This window comes from Notamacropus eugenii, chromosome 5 (assembly GCF_028372415.1).
Source record: "Notamacropus eugenii isolate mMacEug1 chromosome 5, mMacEug1.pri_v2, whole genome shotgun sequence".
In the NCBI taxonomy this organism is placed as follows: domain Eukaryota; kingdom Metazoa; phylum Chordata; class Mammalia; order Diprotodontia; family Macropodidae; genus Notamacropus; species Notamacropus eugenii.
The window spans coordinates 66351989-66377209 of NC_092876.1; the positions used below are offsets into that span (position 1 = coordinate 66351989).

The 25221-nt window shown below is 43.3% G+C and overlaps 1 protein-coding gene across 1 annotated transcript in view; it reads left to right on the forward strand.

Annotated features, from left to right (window-relative positions):
• The window catches only part of MAN1C1 (mannosidase alpha class 1C member 1), a 214019-nt gene that overhangs the window by 98889 nt on the left and 89909 nt on the right, over positions 1-25221 (forward strand). Inside the window, 1 exon segment of the mRNA XM_072609372.1 lies at positions 19247-19294. Coding sequence (XP_072465473.1) covers positions 19247-19294 — 48 coding nt within the window.

Here is a 25221-nt window from a genome sequence, read left to right on the forward strand (position 1 = left end):
GTTGCTTAGGACTCTTCTGAATGTGCAGGTCTTCCATGGGCTTCCTTCCTAGTGGGTGGAGCATTGTCTTGGAACCACAACTAGGCAACGGCTGGTTTTGCCTGGTCTAGGGCCAGTCTTTATTAACTGGTACTGGACTTAATGGGGTCCTATGTTCTTTCAGCTAACCAGAGCCAGGCAGAGACTGGTAACAATAGTCATTGAGACAAGCGGCCAGGATGGGCTTGGAGAATGCCTGATGCTGGCTTTTATAAGCTAAGGCTAATTGCCTTGTGCCACAGACCAGTGTCTACCAAGTTCAAGTTTGATAGCTGGCTTTAAGGCTCCAGTTTCCCCACGGACCAAGCTTTCACCGCGCACTCAGGATCTGGAGAATCAGCTTGCTGGAGATTGAGGAAATTTCCTTGTTGCTTGCCAAAGGGAAGCAGGCAGGCTCTTACCTGTGCATTAGAAGAGTGAGGGACACTCAGTCCTCATTATGTATCTTTAATCCCACTTTGTGGGGGCAGGCCGTCCAACTGGAACCTTTTAGACCGAAAACACTTATCTTTTGCCCTTCTCCACACTCCCAGACCGTCATGTAGAAGCCATAAAGCTCAGATGCCAGAGCTCTGCTCACTTCCTCCATCTCTACCCCTGTCCTTCATCAGCATCACACAAGTCTGAGCTCTGAGTACCACCCACCAGACATTTTCGTAATGGCCTCAGGCCAGATCTTCCCACATCTACTCTCCACTTCCTCTCTACCTGCCTTCACATCCCAGACTAGTCATTCATAGACCTTGTCTTGAGATTTGGGGATTTGGAGCTGAAAGGGACCTAGAGAACAATTCATCCTCTCCTTTTATATTACCCCTGAAGAACTAAAGACTCAGAGGGTCCAAGTAGCTTGCTCAAATTCATAACAAAGCCAGAGTTCAAACCCAGCTCCTTCAACTCCAAAGGCTGTGCACTTTTCACATCACAGTGGCTCCCTATTACATATTAAGAATATGTTAAATGATTTATCCTGGCATTCAGTGCTTTTCGGTATGCTACCAAGTACTCTAGGAATATATAAGGACAAAACAGAAACTAATGGCTTGGAAATAGGAGGAGAGGAAGAGAGAGAATCAGAGTTTTTTTTTAAATACAATTTTCTTTCTTCTCTCTCTTCTGTCTGTCTGTCTGTCTGTCTGTCTCTCTCTCTCTCTCTCTCTCTCTCTCTCTCTCTCTCTCTCTCTCTCTCTCTCTCTCTCTCTCTCTCTCTCAGAGGCAATTGGGGTTAAGTGACTTGCCTAGGGTTACTCAGTTAGTAAGTATCTAAGACCAGATTTGAACTCAGGAAGTAATGCCCGAGCTGACCCTTAAGGAAAGAGAAGGCATCTGGAAAGCAGTGAAGTGAAGACATACATTTCAGGTGTGGGATATGGCTTGTGCAAATGTTTGTAAGTGGGAAATAACGGTTTGAGGATCAGGTCCACTTTACTGGAATGTAGTATGTAGAGAGGAGTGATGTGATATAAGGTTGGAGAAGGGGATTGGAGCCAGATTGTGGAGGTCCTTAAAAAGTGTGATATTTTGCATCTTCTACCAAGTCAGGTCTTCATGGGAGATGAAAGAGTCAAACAAGAGACCCTGTTGTCTTGATCCTTTTCCAGATTCGGGGGGGGTCTGTGAATTCCCAGAGCTCTAAACATGTCCAAATTAAGATGTAAGGTCAAAAACATATTCTCAGGCTAACTCCATTAGATGTCATTTGTTGGATTCTCTGGATTTTCAGGACTCTGTTCGTGAAAAAGTCTTGAGAGCTGCTTTCCTTCTCTCCTCCCACTTCTTCCTTTTCCTTTGGCTTGTGAGACCCCAGAACTCAGAGACAGCCAGGGAAGGTGCATAGAGCCTTGGATTGGCAGGCGGGTTCGAAGTCCAGCTTTGCTTGGACACGTATGTGACCTTGGGCAAGTAACTGAAACTCTCTGAGCTTTGGGCTCTTCTCTGTAGAATAAAGATTTGGGACTACATGACCTCTAAAGTCCCTTCCAGTTTTCAACCTAGGATTGTCAGCTTTTCTGCCTCTTTTCATCCCCCAAATATCCCCTCCTTTCATTCTATCCTTGGCCATCTTCTTTCCCCAACATTCTGTGTTTGAAAGTTCCATATTTTAAGACCTTTTCCAGCTCTGAGATTCTAGGTTCTGAAAGCTCCTGCCTTGCTCTGATAGTCTATATTATTTTAAAGTCCTGCCCCACCCCGCCCCAGCTCAGATATTCATTGTTCTAGGGTCTCTTCCAATTCTAACCTTAGAATGTTCTAAGGTTCTACGATTCTAAGATTTCTTCTAACTAACATTCTGTGTTCTAAGGCCCCTTCTATGTGTTCCAAGGTCCCTCACAGCCCTTAACATTCTACAACTAACATTGTCCTACTCTGATATTCTGTAAAGTCCTTCATAGCTCTGACATTTTTCTGTGTTCTAAGTCTTCTCCTAGCTCTGACATTCTGTTCTAAAATCCTTTTCAGCTCTATTTTTTTAAATTATTTTTTAATGTTTAACAATCACTGCCATACAATTGAGATTTTATCCCCCCCACACCTACCCCCTACTACCCCCCTCCCTCCCCACGACTGCATACAATTCTGTATAGGTTCTACATATACTTTCCTACTGAGTACATTTTCACTATAGTCATGCTATGTAGTCAGACTAAAATAAATGGAAGAAATCATATAACAAATCAGAACATGATACACAAAAACATACACATACACAAACATGATCTGCTACATTCTGCGAATGACTTCCATATTTCTTTCTCTGAGTGTGGAAGGCATTTTGCCTTAGAGAACCACCATTGGGATTTTATTATTATTATTTTTTTAAGAAGTTCTTGCGTTATTACAAAATTCCAAGTCTACCAGAAAAAACTCTCGCACTCTGTGGTCGTTGCTGTGCACAAAGTTCTCCTGGTTCTGCTCCTTTCACTCAGCATCAGGTCATATAAGTCCTTCCAGGCCTCTCTGAAGTCTTCTTGTTCATCATTTCTTATGGCACAGTAGTACTCCATCACATTCATATACCATAATTTATTCAGCCATTCCCCAATTGATGGACATCCCCTTGACTTCCAGTTTTTGGCAACTACAAAGAGTGCTGCTATAAATATTTTTGTACATGTGGGACCCTTTCCTATTTTTATGATCTCTTGGGGATACAGTCCTAGTAGCGATATTGCTGGGTCAAAAGGTATGCACATTTTTGTAGCCCTTTGGGCATAGTTCCAAATTGCTCTCCAGAATGGTTGGATGCGCTCGCAGCTCCACCAACAATGAATTAGTGTTCCAACTCTCCCACATCCTCTCCAGCATTTATCATTTTCTTGTTCTGTCATGTTTGCCAATCTTATAGGTGTGATGTGGTACCTCAGAGTTGTTTTGATTTGCATCTCTCTAATCAACAGTGATTTAGAGAATTTTTTCATATGATTATAGATATCTTTAATTTCTTCTTCCGAAAATTGCCTGTTCAGCTCTAATATTTTATGTCCTAAAGTCCAGGTCTAACATTCTGTGTTCTAAGAATCCTTCTCTCTCTGATATTCTGGATTCTAACATTCTGTATTCTAAGTTCCCCAGGGTCCCTTCTATCTCTATAACATTCTATATTCTAAGTTGCCTTCCGATGGAGAGGACTCAGTTGTAGTTCTCCTCCCAGCATAACCAATCCTTATTTTTTAATTATTTAACATCATAAAATAAATTAAATGCATTGTTGTATCTCAAGACTAAAGTGTTTTGTTTTTTTTTTTGTTAATTAAGTAATTACCTGCTAAAACAGCAGGGACCTCTGATAACAGAGATTCAAGCACATGTGTCTTATAGAGGGGCTTCTTTTCCTCAAACTTCCAAAAGCCATAATGGCTGTTCTTCATGAATGTGGATCCTTTGATTAGACCTGAACATTATGGTGGGATTTTGTTAAAAAACAAGAGATGAATGGACAGGGGAAAAGAGAGAGAGGAGGGGGAGAAGAGAGAAAAAGAAAGAGAGAGAGAAAGGAAGAGAGAGAGGAGGAAAGAGAGAGAGAGACAGAAATACAGAGAGAGTGACAGATGGATAGAAGGACAGAGAGAGATGGAGAGACAGAGAGAGAGATGGAGAGAGAGAGAGAGAGACAGAGACAGAGACAGAGACAGAGAGAGAGAGAGCATCTGAATTATTTTGGTCTTGGATATGTGCTGAGATGTTTCTGCTGGTAACTTGTATGTGCTAAACACATTTCTCATAGAAGTCATCTGGGAAATTCAGGCCCTGCACAAGGAGGCATCTGGTGTGAGAAGCTGAAAGTGAGGACGTGAAGAAACTGGGGGATGTCTCTGAGTGTAACAAGATTCTGATGGGCCCCTTCTTGGCTATCTCTTCTTCTACCATCCTTGCAGAACTTCCAAGTTGGGATCCAATAGTATTTTAGCTTATTAGTTAAGCCCTTCCCCTTTGGAACATGTATATAGGGGTTCCCTAAATATCTTGTCCATTTCTCTGTTAATTACCCTGATTCCCTAATTCAGTGGCTTCCAGTTAGTGGTTAACAAACCCCTTATGGCCCAAGGGATTCACACTAAAAATTCTTAATGTTTTCTTAATTTTACTAAATTTACTGCCTTAAGCAGTAAATAATTGTAAAGAATATTATGAGTAGTATATTTAATTACCCTAGAGGTTCACAACACATTTTTTTGTGGTTGAAAAGGGTTCACAAAACAAAAAATGCCAAGGACTCCTTGGTCCGATGAATGCTGTGAAATGTCTCTTCTTTTCTAGATATTTGATCTGTGCTCTAAATAGTCTTATTTTACCAAGATGGGCTTTCTGGTCTTGACCTGCAAAGGTTAACCTGGTGGTCTCTAGGTTACTGTGGCCCCTGTAGGATTTTTGTAAGAGCTGGTGGAAATCAGTGTTGATCTAGCTTCCTCCTGGTTCTCCCCCTCCAATCCATCCTGACTGTATTGCCAGATCATCACAGGATTTTCAATGGGAGTTTTGATTTGGAAGGTACCTTAGGGAACATCAAATCCAAATTTTGCAGAGAAATCAAATGACCTACCCAAGGTCATTGTTGGACTGTAGCAGAATTTGAACCCACATCTTGTGACTTAGAATCCAATGCTCTTTCTACTCCTTCTACTGATCATAGCACTGCACTTGCCCAAAATCCTTCTATGGTTCCCCGGGATCAGCAGGACAAGTTAGACTCTGACAAGTCCACAAAGAATGGGCAAGGTGAACCAAGTACCCAGCCAACAGTAGAAGTAGAGTAGAAGTATCTAAGATCCCAAACCAGAGGGGCAAAGCAGGAGTCAGGTAATGCAGATGAGTGTCAGGTAGCCCTAATAGGACTCTGAAGGCACAGGTACCTTTTGGGGGGAATCTTAGAGGGTCAGGATCTCATTGAAGCTTGGACCAGGCCATCTCCCTAGATAAAAACAGAAACTCATCATCACCCCTTGTGTTTACTAATTTGACACTATCCCTGAACTCTCTAGTCTCTTTCATACTTACGGCATTATTGATTTCAAATTATCTTTTATGATAATGACAGTAATTTGATTGGATCTATTTCCCCTACTGGCACAAATCCAGTGGCCTTTTCTCAATCCTTATTCTCCTTGACCTCTTTGTGGTCTTTGACGCTGTTGACCACTTTCTTCCCCTTAATGATCTTTTCTACCTAAGTTTTCAGGACACTACTCTCTCCTGGTTCTCCTCCTACATCTCTGACCACTCCTGTGTCTCTTTTTCTAGATCCTCCTCCAGATCATATTCTGTAACTATAGGTGTCCCCCAGGGTTCCGTCCTGGGCCCTCTTCTCTTCGCTCTCCATACTATTTCACCTGGTCATCTTATCAGCTCCCAGGGATTTAATGACCATCTATATGCTGATGATTCTCAAATATACCTGTCTTGTCCACCTCTCTGTTGACCTCTTGTATCTCCAGCTGTCTGTCAGACACCTCAAATTGGATGTCCAGTGGACATCTTAAACTCAATATGCCCAAAACAGAACTCATTCTCTTTCCCCCAAACCCTCTTCCTCTCCTATGTTCTCTGTTATTGTAGAGGGTATTGCCATCCTCCTGGTCTCCCAGGCTCATAACCAAGGACTCATTCTTGACTTCTCATTCTCTCACCTTCAAGCTGTTGCCAAGGCCTGTTGATTTCACCTTTTCACCGTCTCTCAAATGTGTCCCCTTCTCTCCTCTGAGGTGGGCAGCTCCACTCTGGTGCAAACCCTCATCACCTCAAATTTGCCCTATTTCCATAGCTTGTTGGTGGGTCTCCCTGTCTTAAGTCTCATCCCACTCCAATCCATCCTCCATTCAGTCACCAAAGTGATTTTCCTACAACTCAGGTCCAATTATATCACCTCCCTGCTCAATAAACTTTGAGGGCTTCCTATAGGCTTCTGTAGCAAATATAAAATCTTCTGCTTGGTGTTCAAAGACCTCCCTAACCTAGCCCCCTCCTACCTTTCCAGTCTTCTTACACCTTACTCCCTAACACATACTCTACAATCCAGTGACACTGGCTTCCTTGTTATTCTATGAGCCAAACATTCCATCTCTTGGCTTCAGGCATTTTCTCTGACTGTCCCCCATGCCTGAAATGCTCTCCCTCCTCTACTTCAACTACCCCGCCTCTGGCTTCTTTTAAAACCCAGCTAAAATCCCACCTTCTACAGGAAGCCTTCCCTAACCCTTCTTAATTCCAGTGCCTTTCCTCTCTTAATTGTTTCCTATTAATCCTGTATATATCTTGCTATATGTGCATGTGTGTGTGTCTGCACAGACACACACACAGAGGCTCACACATTTGCCTTAAATTGTGAATTCTTTGAGGGAAGGACTATCTTTTGCCTCTTTTTGTATCCCTAGTGCTTACCATAGTGCCTGACACATAGTAGGTGCTTAATAAATGCCTGTTGTTAATGTTCAGTCATTTCAGTTGTATCTGACACTTCCTGTACCACACTGGCTGAGGATGGTTCTTCAGGTAGGCAACATCTGAAGGGAAGAGTAAAAATGGGCAGAACTGGAGGAGTCATTGAGAAGGGCTCAACATCTGGGGTGGGACAATTACTGCCTTCTGATAGTAAGCTCAGCATTAGCAGGGTCTGTTGTTTGCCATCTTTGAATCCCTGCAATTAGGTATCACTTGTGTGTTGTGTGTTCTTCCTTCATTTTTGAAGAAGACCATGGCATCAGAGAAATGTTGATGTGACTTGCACTTGATTTTGTTTTGAGTGAGGGAAGGCTGTGCAAGGTCATCAGCTTCACTTTCTTCTCCTGAGCCATTTGGGTGCAGTGGCCAGATATTCGTCAGGATGACTGGAGGCGACCCAGGATGCAATGGGACTTGGTCTGTTTTAATAATAGTAATAAGAATGAGGGTGTCTAGTATTGATACTAGACGTTAGGTTTACAAAGCACTTCATAAACATTATCTTATTTGATCCTCACAGCAACCCTGGGAGATAGGTAGGTACTATTCTTGTCTCTACTTCTCAGATGAGAAAACTGAGTCAGGCAGAAGTAAAGTGACTTGCCCTGGGTCACACAGCTAGCAAGTGTCTGAGGGCAGATTTGAACTGGCGTCTTCCTGACCCCAGGCCACTGCAGTGCCAACTCACTAGTGGTGCAATGCAACTGGGCCTTGAGTGAGGAAGACCTGAATTCAAATCTGCCCTCAGACACTTAATAGCTGTGTGACCCTGGGCAAGTCACTTCATTCTCTTTGCCTCGGTTTCCTCATCTGTGAAATGAGATGGAGAAGGAAATGGCAAACCATTTGTCTTTGCCAAGAAAACCTGAAATGGGGTCACATAGAGTTGGACATGACTGAACAACCTACAGAGTCACCCATCCTGCCCAGTTTGAGGGTAATTAAGAGGCATTGAGGTAGCCTGGAAATTACTGCGCTTAGCACGTTAGTTAGCAAGAATGAATAGTTAAAATATGAGCCTGCCAGGTGGTAGCTTACAGGGAATGAGCCTCTTCTCAGCCCTGCCTTACCCTCCACCACCTAGCCCTAATGTGAAGCCTTCCATGCTGGCATCTCTACCTCCTCTTCCCCTTCCACCCGGAATTTTTCTTTAAAATGTGATTTCTCAGCATGTCACAGCTCTGTGTCCTAGTCATGAAAATTGCTAATTACACTTAATAGCATGACCTTGAACAAGCTATTTCACCATTAGCTGACCCAACTATTTTTTTAGGTTCCTTCCAGGCGGCTCACTTTTTGATTTTCCCTCCAGAGGATCCAAAGTGAAATGTGAATGGGGTACAGGACGAAGAGCGCCCCAATCAAGTGTAGTCTCTTTGAGGGCAGGGGTGCTTATTTTCTGCTTTTTTATCCCCAGTACAAATAATAAGGGCTTTAATATATGCTTGTTGAATTCTTTGATTTGGAGTCATGTCTCAGTCATATACTAACTCTGAGACCTTAGGCAAGTCATTCCTGCAGAGCCTCAGTTCCCTCGTCTAAATCAAAGGAGTTAGACTAGATTATCTCTGAGGGCCCTTCTGGTTCTGGCAAACTGGCCCTTTGGGCCCTTCTAAGTCCAGCATTCTTTGACTCTATAATCCCTCTGGCAGCAGCCAAGTCAGGGCCCTGGCACAGAACGGGTTAACCTGACCTGGGAAGTACCTGCCTGCCTGCTCTGGGCTCACGGCTCTTAGGGCCCTTTGACTTAAGTGTAGAAGGAGCTGGCTAATCTAGACTCATATTCATTCAGCTAATCATGCAAGTTATTTCTGTAATTGAAGTCTTCAGATAAATGCACTGAGTCACAGAATCCATGATGAGCCGCAGATTTCTGATTCTCTAGAAACCCAAGGAGCTAAATTGGTGAAATGACAAGTCCTGGGCCTGACAGCACACATATTCACAGGATTCGAATCAAGAAACTCAGATCTCTGGCCCTTCAATGGCCCTTTGTCTCTTGGGGTTTCATATAAGAGTTTGATTTTTCAGATATTGAAATAGATACAGATACAAACATGTATGTGTGTGTCTCCCTCCCTCTCTTTCTCTTTATATGTGTATATAGAGAGAGGAGCTTATGATTTCTCTCTGCCTCTGTCTCTGTCTCTGTCCTTCGATCTCTCTGTCCTCCTTCTCTGTCTCTATATGTGTGTTTGTATATATATATATATCTGTGTGGCGACAGAGATATAGAGACAGAGAGAAACACACACACACACACACACAGACGGAGACAGGGAGAAACACACAAAAAGAAAGAGAAGCAGAGAGAGAGAAAGAGGGATAGAGAGACCGAGACACAGAGAGATTATAAGCACCTTGAGAACAGACTGTCTTCCTTTTTATTAATTGTATCCCTAGCATGGAGCATTATGCCTGGCATATAGTAGGCCCTTAAAAAGTATCTTTTGAGTTGGATTTGAGAGAGGAAGGGAGAAATTGGGGGGAGACAAACAGAGAGAGACAGAGAAAAAAGAGATAGAGAAAGTGAGAGAGTGAAGGTGGAAAGGGGAGAGACAGAGACATACAGAGACAAAAAGACAGAGGAGAGTCAGAAAAAGAGTGAGAAAGTGAGAGTGGAAGGGGGATACATAGAGACAGACAGATGTACAGGTAGAGACAGAAGAAGGAGAGATAGAGATAATGAGAGAATGATGGTGAAAGGAGGAGAGACAGACACACAGAGAAAGACACAACAAAGACAGAAGGACAGAAAGACAAAGTGAGAGAGTGATGGTAGAAGGGAGAGAGACACACAGACAGAAGATAAAGACAGAAAGAGAGAGAGGAGAGACAGAGTGAGACAGTGATGGTGGAAAGAGGGAGAGACAGACAGACAGAGGCAGCAAGGGACAGAGGCCAAGAGAGAAGAGAAAGGAGAGGGCCATATTATAGAGAGGACTGTGCTGGATTTGGAGCCAGTTTGGTTCAAACCTCAGCTCTTTCATTCCCTGGCTGGGTGACCTGGCTTTCCCACTCTGGGCTGCTCTCTCCCAGGCATGATCTGTAAATTTCCTCCCGGGCTCCGTATCTTCTTATCACCAAGGCAGAGATTCTGACAGCTCAGTCTAGGGGATTTGGCCATGGTCTACAGATGAGCTGGGGCATGTTCCTTCTAGTCTACCAGAGAACTTGCTTTGCTTCTGAAATCATTTTTTTTTTATCAAGAGGAAAAAAGATATAGGTGAATTAGAGGTGCTGGGTGGGGCAGAAGGCTCTTTCAGACTTTGAAGCCTGGGGTAGGGCAGGCAAGAGATGAAATCCCTAAGGTTCTATGAATATGGGAGGGAAGGGAATAAGCATTTATATATTACCTGCTATGTTCCATAATTGTTCAGTCGTTTCGGTCTTGTCCAACTCTTTGTCACCCCATTTGGGATTTTCTTGGCAGAGGTAATGGAATGGTTTGCTATTTCCTTCTCCAGCTTGTTTGACAGATGAGAAAACTAAGGTAAAGAGGGTGAAATAACTTGCCCAGGGTCATACAGTTAACTAATATCAGAGGTCAAATTTGAACTCAGGTCTTCCTGACCCCAGGTCCTTGCCCTCTATCCGCTGTATCGCCAATTGCTTTGGGTAGCTCAGCATAGTTGTGACTGTTTCTGCTTCAAAACCTTCAATGACTCCTCTCTATCTAGCAGACAAAAGTCTCTGAGAACTCTGACTTTTGTTCTTTGTGATTGCAATTCTCACATTCATTGGGACTGTATTATGTAGATCAGTTATGCAGATCATGGTCTGAGCCCCCATCTGGCACAACATTTTCTATTACCAGGCCAGATGAGAGTCACAAATCCAATAGGAAAAGCATTTAAGTATAAAAACAGTATCATTTACAAGACAAAAATCAAGTAATTAAATCATTCTCTTCCTCACGTACAAGTGAGCATAATTTTCTACACTTCACTTGGTGAAAGAGAGAGAATCTCCCTGGGTAAAATTTAAGAAGAGATGAGGAAATTATTCCACACATCCCTTCCCTTTCATCAAATTCTTGCTGTCTTTTTAGCATGCTGTCTCCCAGGTAGCATAGACCATGTCTAGCTTCCAGGGACAGGCTGGAATCTGCAGCAGGCTTTTGGCTTGGCTCTGAAGTCACTGTTGGGACTCTGGGTTCAGGAATGCTGGGGCGTTACTACTCCATACTCCTCCTTCCTTCTCCACTCCCATCACAGCTGTATCTTGCCTCTCCTATCACCAAGATCTCTACCAATGCACCCATGCCCAGGCCCCAGGCAAACCACAATGGCCCTGTACTCACTTTGACCTATGTAGCAACTTAGGAAAACCCCAAGATTATCTGGACCCTGAGCCTAGCTATCTCTCTATGATGTTTTATCTCATTTCCCTTTTTTTATCTTATCTTTTTTCCCCAAGTTTTTGATGGCTGATTTAACCCCTGTATCTAGGAGGAAGATCCCCAGGAGTCTGAAGTCCCAGAACTCTATCCACTGAGCCTCAGCTCCCTTGCCTTGTCCCTGTGGGCCACCAAAGCAGTCCTAGAGAGCTCCCTTTATTTTCAATAACCCCTATCTTCCCCAGATCTAAATCCTAATAGTTTACTAAGACAGCCTAAGATCATACTGACTGGTTTTGGCAGCTGGATTACACTGCTGACTCATTTTGAACTTGTGGTCTGCAAACACCTCCAGGTTGTTTTGCATAATGAAGCCCAGCCTGCTTATACCTGCCTCTGTCCTGTACTGGCACAGGTGACTCTTTGAGCCTAATCGCAGGACTTTTTTTTTTCATTTACCTTGATTAGGTTTCCATGTTCTAGGCACAATCTAGAAGGGATGTCCTTATCAAGAGTTGCCTCACTGGAATAAGGGTGTGGTCTCCCAAAGGATGGAAACTGAACAAGATAGCCCTCTTTAAGATCCATCAGTTAACCAAGAAGCATTTAAGGAAACTACTCTGGTAGGTGCTAGGTACACAAAGACAAAGGTGAGACTATTCCTGTCTTCAAGGAGCTTATAATCTAGGCAAGTGTAATATGCAGAGATGAGAAGTCTCAGAGAGTTTGAGAGGGGGGAGGATTGAGAAGAGGCTGTTGAATCTAGCAATGAGGAGATCATTGGTAACTGGAGAGGGCAGCGTTAGTCAAGGGATAGAGTCAGATTGTGAACGGTAGAAAGGTGACTGAGAAGTGGGGGGAGTAAAGACAATGAGTCCAGACAGCTTTTTCTACAAGTGTGGTTGAGAAAGGGAGAAGCTTGTTAGCTTGAGGGGATGGTAGGGTCAAGTTAAGGTTTATTTGGTTTTGTATTTCTCTTTATGTCTTAAAAAGACTGTCTAAGCTCTTGGACCTTGATTATAAAATCAGTCACATCACTTTTCATTGAATCAAGTCACATGCTATCAATGGGGAATTCTCTCCAGAATAGGATCACCTGTGTGGTGCCACCCTTGGTGCCTAAGTGCATCCAGCCCCCTCCTCTGGATGCCAGGTAACTTAACAGGGCAGCTGCCATACTGTCTCACGAACCTTTGGACTCCCAGAGTTGGTTTAAGGGATTGTGATGGCAACATGATGGTTGGGGGGGGTGGGGGGGAGCAATGGCAGATTCCTCCCTTCTTTCTTCTTTAGTAGAGCTAGATGACAAGGGAAAGAAGACTGAGTTAGAAGGCAGGAGGTCTGGACTCAAGCACCTACCTGATTTTTAGCCTCTCTAGGCTTTAGTTTCCTTACATAGAAAATGAAAGAGCTTAGACTAGACCCTATCTAAGACCCCTTTCTGGCTTTGACATTCTAGGTTCATAGATTTAGAGTGGAAGGGGGGGTCATATAGGCTAAACCTCTCATTTTATAGCTGAGGAAACAGTCATTCTAAGGGCCCTCCAGCTCTGACATTCTATGTTTGGAGGCAGGGGTTCCTAAACTTTTTTTGTGTAATGGTCACCTTTGGCAGTCTGATGAAGGTTTTGAACCCCTCTGCAGAAGAATGTTTTTATTTTTTAATTCATAACTGAAGAAAATACTACATTTCAGTTAGATGTCAGTGAAAATAAAAATATGATATTACTTCCATTCAAGTTCATAGACCTTCTGTTCTAAGATCTCTTCTCCCCTAACTTGGATTTTCTATTTTCAGAGGTCTCTCCCAGCTCTAATGTTCTCTGTTCTAAGGTCTCTTCCAACACTGACATTATAGGAACTAAGTTTTCATTCCAGTTCTGAAATTTTTTCCCTGTTCTTATATGCTTTGTTCTAAAATTCTTCCCAACACATTCAACGTTCAGGATTATAAGGCCCTTCCCAGCTCTGACATTCTGTGTTCTAAGGCTCCTCCCAGCTCTGACATCCTGTGTTCTAAAGACCCTCCCAGCTCTGACATTCTGGGTTCTAAGGTTCCTCCCATCTCTGACCTTCTTTGTTCTAAGGGCCTTCCCAGTTCTGACATCCTGTGTTCTAAGGCCCTTCCCAGCTCTGACAATCTGAGTTCTAAGGCCCCTCCCAGTTCTGACAATCTGGGTTCTAAGAACCCTAATATTTCATGAATCTAAAATGTCAAATAGTCTCTATTTGCTATTCTCAGCTCTGGAAGCTTTCTGAGATACCATGAAGGTTAGATGAAACTAAAGCAATTCCTGCCTTCTGGTGTGCAGATAGCATCTCTTCTAGGCCACATGTAGGAAGGAGGCAGAGGTCTATATCATTTGTCCTGGGAACTAGAACATTAGCACACAGGGCTGTATCCTGATCTAGCAGTCACAGCTCCAGATTTCAATCAGTATCCATCAGTAAACCTTCATTAAGCACCTACTGTGTGCCCAGCTCTGCCTCTTGCTGGTAATGGGACTTCAAACATTCCACTTCCCATTTCAAAGCCTTGGTCTTCTTATCAGTCAGGTGATAATAATGGCCTCTGCCATACTTCCCATCACAGAATCAAATGAAGATCAAATGAGAGAATGAATGTGAAAATCCTTTGGAAAGCGGCAGGTATCCCTGACATGTGGGCACAGTGTCCCTCCTCTGGGTCTGCTCATTTCCATGCTTGGCTCCCCTCCTCCCTCACCACTACCAAGCCCTTCCAGCTCCTGAGGTCTATGCTTCTCACTGACTGGAAGGGGAGAACACGCTGGGGACGCAGACTTCCCTTGCACTAAGTACAGTCTCCATATGAGTATACACAATGTCAGAGCTGGAAGAGACCCTAGAACACAATGTTAATACAGGATGTCAGAATTATGAGAGACCTTAGAACACATTGTTAATACAGGATGTCAGAGCTGGAAGAGACCATAGAACACAATGTTAATACAGGATGTCAGAATTATGAGAGACCTTTGAATACTGAATATTGAATTGTCAGAACTGGAAGGGATCTTAGAAAACAGAATGGCAGAGCTGGGAGGAATTTTTAAATATGGGCTATAAGAACTGAGAGGGATCTTAGAATATAGAATATTAAATGTCAGAGCTGGAAAGGACTTAAGAATGTAGAATGTCAGAGGTGGAAGAAACCTTAGAATACAGAGTATTGAATGTCAGAGGAACCCTAGAATATAGAATGCCAGAGGTAGGAAGGAGGGTCCCCAGAACATAGAATGCCACAGCTGCTAGGGACTTTACAACAGAGAATGTCAGAATTGGGAGGGACTTTAGAAGAGAGAAGATCAGAGCAGGGAGGAACTGTAAAACACAGAATATCAGAGATGGGAGGGAGCTTAGAACACAGAATGTAAGGGTTAGAAGGGACCTTAGAACACAGAATGTCAGAACTGTGAGGAAGCTTAGAAGACAGAATGTCAGAACTGGGTGTAAACCTGGAACACAGAATGTCAGAGAAGACATGACACATCAAATGTTAAAATCAAGAATATCAGGGCTGCAAGAGACCTTAGAATGGGCAATGTTCATGTTGAATGTTAGCAGGAAAGAATCTTAGAACGTAGAATGTTAGGTCTGAAAAGGACCTTAAACCATGGGACATTAGAGCTATAAGTCCTAGTTAAATGCCATTTTTTTACTGATCAAAACAGAAAACAGGCTCAGAGAAGGAATGACTTTTCCAAACCATGATCCCATATGTGACCATGTCTTTGGTAGTATATTTACCAAATACCCAACCATTATTTATGCTGACTGCATTTGCTCAAACTAATGGAATTAACTATGCATTTAACCCTGGTAGAGAATGATTCTCAGTGACAGGAACAACAGCTTGGAATGTCTTCAGATCAGATGTTAAGGCAGATGTGTGAGCCTAGATCTGTGAGGCTGTTTCTGGCTCAGATGGAAAGGAAGGGATCCATATGTGTCTACTGCTCTGTCCAAGTTGTAAGATGGGCTTATTTGTGTAGCTCCACAAGAGAGAATTTGAATAACTGATGGGAAGTTACAAGAAGGTATGGGCTCTATATTAGGTTGTTGTTAGGTCATTTCTAATTGTGTCTGACTCTTCATGACCCCATTTGGGATTCTCTTGGCAAAGATCTTGGAGTGGCTTGCCATTTCCTTCTCTATTTACATCTGAAGAAACTGAAGCAAACTGGGTTAAGTGTCTTGCCCAGGGTCACATAGCTAGAAAGTGTATGAAGCCAGATTTGAACTCAAGAAGATGTCTTCCTCCCTCCAGGCCCAGCACTCTATCCACTGCCACCTAGCGGCCCCTATATAAAGTAGAACTTCCTAAAAATAGAAGCTGTCCAAACAGTGGAATGGATTTTGATAAGTAATGAGCTTCCCCATCACTGCAAGTATACAAGAAGAGCTTAGACCTGCCCATTCATTGGGTATGTTGTAGAGAGGATTCATCCACTAGGGAATGAATTGGTCTAGATGACCTTTAAGGTCCTTTCTACCTCTGAGATTGTATGAGGTGAGATGGGAATGAAGAGAGAGCACTCCAGGCATCATGGACAATCTGAGCAAAGGCAAAGAGGCTTACTGGTTTTTATCAGGAGTTGACTCCTATGTTTGGCTGTAACCCTAGGTCTTTCGTAATAGACCAGAGGATTGCATACCCCTGTCTTGCTGGACAGCTGCCTTATGGCTATTAGAAGAGGGGTGCTGGAATTGGGTAGGATGTTGGATAACCACTTGGTTCAGCAAGCATTGATTTAAACCTCCTACTATGTGTCAAGCACTATTCTAGACAATGCCAGTAGGGAGAAGCTGGTATCATTCAGGAGGAGAAAGAGGCCTCCAGTGTCAGATACTGCAGAGAGGTCAGGAAGGATGAGGTCTGGGAAAAGTCATTGGCTTGAGAAATCAATGCTCATTTCTCTATGACCAAACCAACTCCGGGTTGCTTGGGCATTTGCCAGTGACCGATAATTTGGAGGGAATCACATCTATACATTTTGCAGCCACTCCCTAAAGAGACACTCAGCTGATAATTTTCCTTAAATACCACTCTGTTGGAAAAGGAAAAATGTTGATGGCCTGAAAACGGATCACACATTAAAATGCAGAGTCAATGGGAGGGCGTTCAAATTACCCTCTTAATAACATTCTTCTTCATAGGTAGGAGGTGACAGAGGAACCTTATTACTGCACTTGTCCTCATTGGAGCAGAGTCTGAGTACCACACTCCATTTGTCTGCATGCGTTGGCAGATCATCCTCCTATCCCAAGGCAAAGGCTCTTTAATTAATGGTGTTGGGTGGCCCTGGAGGGGTAGGAGATATATGTGAGCCAGAATCATAGCTGATTGCATAAAGGCAATAAGATATCATTATGTTTTTTTGTTTTAATGATCTGTTGTGTTTCATTTCTAAGAAAAATATTAGATGGTTAATTAGGAAAAAAATTTTAACAATGGAGTGTCTGAATGATAGAAAAATTCCCTTGTTTTCCTGTTCTAAGCCAATCTTCAAATCATTCTTTTATAGATGAAGAGAAATAGTTAGGACTTAATGGATGGATGGATGGCTGAATGAATGAATGATAAAGCACTTGTTGAGTGTTTACCATGTGCCAGGCAATGTGCCTTTGAGGGCTGAGATACGTATGCAAGCAAACAAGACAACCTCTGCCCTTACATTTTAATGGGGGAAGAAAACCATGAAGGGGAAGTGGAGGTGGGGAGAGGACAGGAAACACAGATACTGTGGCTTGCTTTGAAAATGATTGGGAAGTGATGTGGAGTCCTGGTTTGGGGCAGGATTAGGTGAAAGCTTGCCTCCCGGGACCCAGCATCAGCAGGGCAGAGTCGAAGGTTCTGATGGGAGGGAATGGGGAAGGTGAAGAAGCTGGAGGAGATGCAGACAGCGTGGTATGGAGGGGTGTTAGGACTGAACAGAACATAAGACTATAGACTATTGGGGCCTGAAGTGACTTGGGCAATGTGATTTCTTCCCATTCTAAGGTCTGATTATTCCATAAACATTTTATGTTCTAAAACTCTGTATGGAATATTAGTAGAATCATTAAAACTTAGAGGAGGAAGAACCTTTAGGATAAAGAACTTCAGAGCTGGGAGGGTCCTTAGGAATGTCAGAGCTGGGAGGGCCCTTAGAACACAGGATGTCAGAGCTGGGAGGGCCCTTAGAACACAGGATGTCAGACCTGGGAGGGCCCTTAGAACACAGGATGTCAGAGCTGGGAGGGCCCTGTATTCCCTTAGAGCACAGAATGTCAGAGTAGGGAAAGACTTTAGAACATAGGATGTCAGAGCTGGGAAGGACCTTAGTGCATCAAATATCAGGGCTAGGAGGGACCTTAGTATACTGGGTGTCAGAACTAGAAGGGTCCTTAGAACATGGAATGTCAGGGCTAGAAAGTCCTTAGGACACACTATCAGGACCTGAACCCAGATTAGAGCCCAGCATGTCAGAATGAGAGAACACTCAGACTGCCTATAAGGCACCTTAGAGGTCACCTAGTCCGGGTCTGACATTTTACAAAGAGGGGCAGTGAGTTGCTGGTATGTTTTGCATGAACTTAGATAAGTGAAGGAACTCAAAAAAAAAAAAAGTTAAAAAATAAAGGAAGTTGCAGTGATTCCAAATAAGATAAGTCTCTGCTAATTCTCAGTCGGACATTTTAGGCTTATGTTTTTACAATGGAATTTTTGCAGTGCTGATAAAGCAAGGTCAATTTACAATGTCGTAAATCAAGCAGAATGAAGGGTGCATTGTTAAAGCTCCAGGCTGAGCTGCTGCGGGAGAGTGGGGGGATATCCAAGTCTGGACTTCTGGCAAAAGATGCTGAATTTGGAGAAGAGGCACCGATGGGCATTAGCAGCCCTGGAGGAAGGTTGCCAAGATAGCGAGGGAGTAGGGAAACCACCATTGCAAGAGGAACATTTGGTGCCAGAATGAAAGTTACAAGGTCAGTTTCAGTTCATTCTAAGGAGAAGCTTCCAGATGATTAGAGCTGTCCATGAGTTATATTGGGCAATGCAACAGGCTGCCTTATGTGGTAGTGAGCTCCCTGTCCCTTAAAGTCTTCAAGTAAAAAGTTAGACAAACACTTGTTGGAGAAGAGATTCCAGAAATGGTCAGGGTTGGATGTGATGACCTATAAGGCCCTTCTTAACTCAGAGATTCTGTGTTCTAATGTTCTAACATTCTCTTCAAATCTAAGGTGTGTTAAAAAGGTCACTAGATTTGGTGCCAGAATATATGTGTGCATGTGACCTTGGGCAAGTCACATAAGTTATATGGGCCTCAGTTTCCTCATCTAGAAATTGAGAGTCCTGGGCTAGGGATTTGCCAAGATCTCTTCTGATTTGGAGCTGGGCCTGGAGTTAGGAAGACCTGAGTTCAAATCTAGCCTCAGACATTTATTAGCTGTATGACCCTGGGCAAGTCACTTCACCCTGTTTGCTTCAGTTTCCTCATCTATAAAATGAGCTGGAGAAGGAAATGGCAAACCACTCCAGTATCTTTGCCAAGAAAAGCCCAGGTAGGGTCATGAAGAGTTGGATATGACTTAAAAATGACTCAACTGCAGAATGAAAAGAATGGCAATTCCGGAGCTAGAAGGACTTGGGTTCAAATCTTACTATCTGAGTGACCTTGGGCAAGTCTCTAGACTAGGTGGCCTCTGAGGCTCCTTCCAACTCTTAAGTCTCTGAGCCAATGATGGGAGGGAGATGAGACTTACTCTGTTGGGCCCCAGAGCATAGAACCAGGCACCATGTAAGCGAGTGGAATGCAGTATCCAACTAGTAAATGTCAGGAGGTAGAATTTGAACCCAGATCTTCCTGAGGCCTAGCCCAGCTCCCTGCATTCTACACTAATCTGTCTCCCCTTCCCCAAATGAATCCTCAGGAATGGCTCCAGAATGGAGGTCCTACAGAAGACTCCAGATCACCTTAGGTGAGTCATTCCCAGAAGGCCCTGCTGCTACTGTCAATGGCTGAGAGAATCAGTTCTTTAATTAGTACTTAGAATATTTCTCCTGTGAAAATGCCCCCAGTGTCGGGAGCTTTATCAGAAATAGCCTCTTAGACAGAGGAACACAAGGAACGGTGTTGACAGCCAATAAATCACTGGCTACTGATGTAATCCACTTAATTATTTGATTTTATCAGAAGTTGGCTTAATTATTTTCTCTCTCTTGACCTCTTCATGTCTCTAAATCTCTTCTGGAGTCCAACCATGCCATTTAACAGCTACCCACAGAGAGCATTTTCAATAGAAAAATATATTCAGCTTCGGGGGAAGGGTGGGGGAGAAAGCAGACAGTCTGATTATCTCACACTCTTTCTCAGAAACCCTCAATGGCTCCCGAGTAAAATTTACTTGCTCCTCCTCAGCTTGACTGTTCATCAGAGGCCTGTGGTCCACACTGGAATGTTTCCTTCCGCCTCTTGGAATCCCTGGCTTCCTTCAGGATATAGCTGAAATTCCACCTTCTGCATGAAGCCTTTCCTGTCCTCCCTGGCCCCCACCCTACCCAGCAACTAGTGACTTCCCCTCCAAGATTACCTTCTCCTTCTCCTCCTTCTCCTTCTTCTTCTCCTCCTTCTCCTCCTCCTTCTCATTCTTCTTCTTCTCCTTCTCTTCCTCCTCCTCCTCTTCCTTCTTCTTCTTCTTCTTCCAGTTAAGTGACTTCCTCAGGGTCATACAGCTAGTAAGTGCCTAGGGCCACATATGAACTCAAGTTCTCCTGACCCCAGGGCCAGGGCTCTATTCATTGCACCACCCAGCTACCCCCCAAGATTACTTTCCATGCACTCTGTATGTATCTCATGTCTTCCTAGAATGTGGGCTCCCTGTACCAGTGCTCAGCATGGAGTGTTTGCTGAATAAGTTTAAAGGCTCTGCCCAGACTAGTACCATCCTACCTTGTCCCCCCTTTTGTACTCCAGAGTAGCTAGGCTTATTCTCTCTCCTCAGAATAGATGCCACTTTCAGTTCTGTGCTTTGATCCAAACCATTCCTAACAGTCTCTTCTCGGTGCCTGTCTGGTACCATCCTGCCCATGCATTTGCTTGGCTGTTGTCCTCCATCCTGGAAGAGGATCAAATGACATCACGGTGTTAGGGTGAGGGTGCAGTGTGTGCAACGGTGTCTGATCAGACCAATATGAACTCAGAATGCTCTACCACACACCGATCCGGGAAAGACTCACTCTTTTGGGAAGTCTTTCCTTCACACCTCAATCCCCCTAGCTTACAATTTCTTTTTTCTTTGGTTGATCTCATTAAACTTTGGATCCCTTTATATATCAATAACCTGATTTGATTTAGAAGCAACTCAATGACACAATGTGTAGACTGTTGGACCTGGAGTCAAGAAGACCTGAGTTCAAATTCAGCATTAGACACTTAATAGCTGTGTATCTTGTAAAAGGTTGGGGGTTGAAAGGTTAAGTGCTGGATACACTCAGCATCAGGAAGACCTGAGTTTGAATGTTGCCTCACTTCCTAACTTTGTGACTCTGGGCAAGTCACTTAACCTCTCTCTCAATCTCAGTTTCCTCATCTGTAAAATGAGGTTAATCATACCACCTACCTCACAGGGTTATTGTGAGGATAAAGTGATAAACTATTTGTAAACTGCTTTACAACCCCAAAGTGCTGTATATGTGCTATGTATTATCATTTCTGTTATATTTATCTGTGTACGTATCTGGTCTCCCTCTACAATGTCGGGTCTCTGCTCTCAAGAAACTTAGTCTTATTCTATAAGATCACAGGTTTTTGTATATCTGCTCCCGGTACCAAAGGACTAGGTTTTCAAATGAAATACTAAGTGCTAGGTACTAGGTGCAGTTCTAGGTACTGAGATTCAAGCTCAGGGCTTCCTGATGCCAGGTTTATCCAACACCGAACCTTTAAGCCCCCAACCTTTAACAAGACACATAGTGCTTTCTAAATGAAGGTTTATTGAATGAATGAACAAAGCGTAGAATCACAGACTCTCAGGGTTAGAAGAGACCTCGGAGCCTTCTCCTCTAACTATTCTCTGTCTACTCTGTATGTATCTTGTAGGTTTCTGGTTCTTTACATGTTGATCCCTTCCCACCCACTAGAATGCTTCTTGAGGACAGGCACCATTTTTGCCTTTCTTTATCCCCCTAGTGTTTAGTACAGGTCTGGCACATTTGTTGTTCAGTCATATCATGACCCCATGTGGGGTTTTCTTGGCAGAGACACTGGAGTGGTTTGCCATTTCCTTCTTCAGATCATTTTATAGATGTGGAAACTGAGGCAAGCAGAGTGAAGTAACTTGCTCAAGGTCATCCAACTTGTAAGCATCTGAGGCCAAATTTGAACTCAGGAAGGAGAGTCTTCTTGATTCCAGGCCCCAAACTCTATGCACTATAGTGCACTTAGTTATTCTTTTGGCACATGGTAGGTACAAATACTGGCTGATTGTAGAGGCTGTTTAGTCTAACCTCCTCCTTCATAAACATCGCTTCTCCAGCTACGTTCACAAGTGGTCATCTAGACTTTGTATTTCATCCAAAGAGGGGCAACTCACTACCTCCTGAAATAGCCCATTCCATTTTGAGACAGCTCTCATCATCGGGAAGTTTTCCTTATGTTGGATTAAAACCTTCCTCCTTGTAAAATTCACCTACTGCTCCTACTTATGTTCTTTGGGGCCAAGTAAAACAAGGGTAATCCCTTTTCCCCCTGACTGCCCTTTTCAAATACTTTAATACAAGATCCTAATGGGAGAGAGAGAGTAAGTGGCCAAGGACCTCAGAGGCTCTCTTGTTCGGAGGTGTCAGACACAAGACCTACAGGTCGAACCAGATTAAAGTGTAATTGAGAAATATTTGACAAAATAAATAAAAATACAAGAAAACATAGATAACATTACATTTTAAAGCTAAGTCAACATACAGAAACCTTATATAGGGAATCAGTGACCCCTGTTTCTATTGGGATTTTTGGTCTATCTATTCCAACAGCTCATTTCACAGATGAAAAAACTGAGGCCCAGAGAAGGGAAAGGATTTGCTAGTGATCACACAGTGAGTAAATGTCAGAGGTGGGATTTGAACCAAGTCTTCTGGCTTTCTTGTCTATACCCCATAAGTCATCTCTTTTCCAGGCTGAATGCTCCTTCTGGTCCCCCTGGTTGTCCTGATCTAGACACTCTCTTGTCAGTGTCCTGCCTACAACATGGTACCCAGAACTGAACATGACTCTTCAGAGATGACCAAAGGCACATATGAGTCAAACCCCAAGATTGTATTGAGTCAACTGCCACATCACACTATTGTCTCTGTGAGTTTGCAGTCACTAAGACCCCTGGGTTTGTTTGGTTTGGTTTTGCATAGGGATTGTTCTCTGGCCCAATACTTGTGCAATAGAAACAGAGGACTGCTGGGCCAGGATGTTGTATACATGGCCATATGTGCTCATGGTATTCGATGTTCTTTTGCTTACTTCAAGCCATCAACAAGCATTTATTAAATACCTATTATGTGCCAGGCACTGGGAATACCAAGACAACAGCAAACCAATCCCTGCCTTGTAGGAGTTTATATTCTGGTGGAGGAGGTGGGTGCCACACATAAAGAACTTTACTGTTGTAGTTGCAGTTGTCTCTAACTCTTCATGACCTCCTTTGTGGTTTTCTTGGCAAAGACACTGGAGTGGTTTGTGATTTCCTTCTCCAGCTCATTTTACAGATGAGGAAACTGAAGCAAACAGGGTGAAGTGACTTGCCCAGGGTCACCCAGCTAGTAAGTGTCTGAGGCCGGATTTGAACTCAGGTCTTCCTGACTATAGACACCACCTATCTGCCTTAATAAAGAACTAGATACCTACAAGATACGTATCAAGGGAAGTAACACATACATGTACATATTCAAAATCTATACTATATAGACAAGCAGAATACTTGAAACAACTCCAACTGGAGAGCCAGTTGTTAAATTTTCACTGTGAGCGTTCATACCTTGGGAATTTACAAATGCTACGAATCAGGGTTTGGTTTATTGTAATGTTGATTACCTAGGCTTAATAAATCAATGGAAAAAATGTTAATGTAGCTTAACTGTAAAAGTCTGTCGTGTGTTCTTTCCCTCCCCCTTCCCCAGAGAGCCAGTTATTAAACATTTCCCAGCACACCCCTGGCTTTAAGTATAAAGTAAGTGAGGTAGGGGTGATTAGAGGGGATCAGTAAAGGTCTCCTGTAGGAGGTAGTGCTTGAACTGAGTCTTGAAGGAAATTAGGGTTTCTAAGAGGTAGAGATGGTCGGGGGGAATGACATTCTAGACATGGGGCAAAGCTAGTACAAAGGTATGGAGACGAGAGATGGAGTGTCACATTTGAGGGTCAGTATGATGGCCAGTTTATCAGGACTCTAGCAAGATGTGCCAAATATATACACAGTGGATAGAATACTTTATTAGAGCTTGGACCAGTAAAGATGATTGTTTGCCACTGAGCAGCCTTTGTCTGTACAGGTCCCCCAATGAGGTTATCTTTTCTGAGTCACATTTTTCCTGACATTTCCTATTTGGTCATCACATATACATTTCCCTGTCTGAGCCTGCTAATACCAGAAGAACGACATCTGTGAATGAAGAAGGAATATTTTCCTCTACCGACTTCAAATCTTCATCAGCATTATTAGAGAAAACAGGTACAGCTGTTCTACTGGAAACAGTTTTCGAGGCTCTGAGCTTTAATCCCCCTTCAGCTCCATTTTCAGATACCATTGCAGAATTCTTAGACTCCATCAGCTGAATCATGTAGGAAGGGTGTAAATGCCTATCTTTGATTATCTGCTGATGGTCTCCATAAAAATGTCATTACTGTTAGAGGAAAAAGGCATCAACCAGAAGCATCATCAACCCAGATTTCCAGCCAAGCAGACTCACGTTGGGCTAATCTCAACTCTTCTGCTGTCCATGGTGTAAATACTAGGAAGCCTGTGTGGCATGGTAGAGAGCTTGCCTGCCTCCAAGCCAGGAAGACCTGAATGTCCAGCACTTAGCACAGTGCTTGGCACATGCGGTTGTTGTTCGGTCTTTTCAATGTTGTCTGACTCTTTGTGACCTCATTTGGGGTTTCTTGGCAAAGATACTGAAGGAGTTTGCCATTTCCTTCTCCAGCTCATTTTATAGATGAGGCAAACAGGATTAAGTGAAGTGCCTAGCTAGACTAGACAAAACCAATGAATGTCTGAGGACAGACTTGACCTCAGGTCTTCCTAACTCCAGGCCTGGCACTCTATCCACTGTGCCCCGTGATGCACAGTAGGTGGTTAACAAATGTTAATTGTTTGGCTGTGTTCTAGACCCATCTCTAACACACACCGACTGTAGGACTGTGAACAAATCATTTAACCTCGAAATGCCCCCAAGCAAATCTCTAAGACCTGAATTAGTTGTATAGAAGGTTCTGACCTGCATAAATCTCTCAGAGGAGGGTTTATTTTTTAATCAGTGAAATCATTGGTCCTGTCGCTGTCCCTATAATAAATCCTCTAGGAGCCTGGAGAGCCAAAATCAGAGTATTTGTGAAGTGTCTTGACTGTTTCCTTTGTTGTGAAGAAGGCTTCAGTTTGGAGGCTTGGGGACAAAGGACGATATTTCTAGGAATGACTATGATATTAAAAAAAATGTTCTTAAACTACACTGTTCCTCTCCCTCCCCCAATAAAACCCAAGCCAAAGACTTCAGCCACACCGTCTGGTTGGGATCTTTGGGAAAGATAATATTCTTGAATGATTCCTGAGTCCTAGAGGCAGTGTGAAAAGTGTTGACCTGAATTCAGATCTCAGCTCTACCACTAAAGACCCGAGACCTTGGCCAAAGGACTTCCCCTATTTAT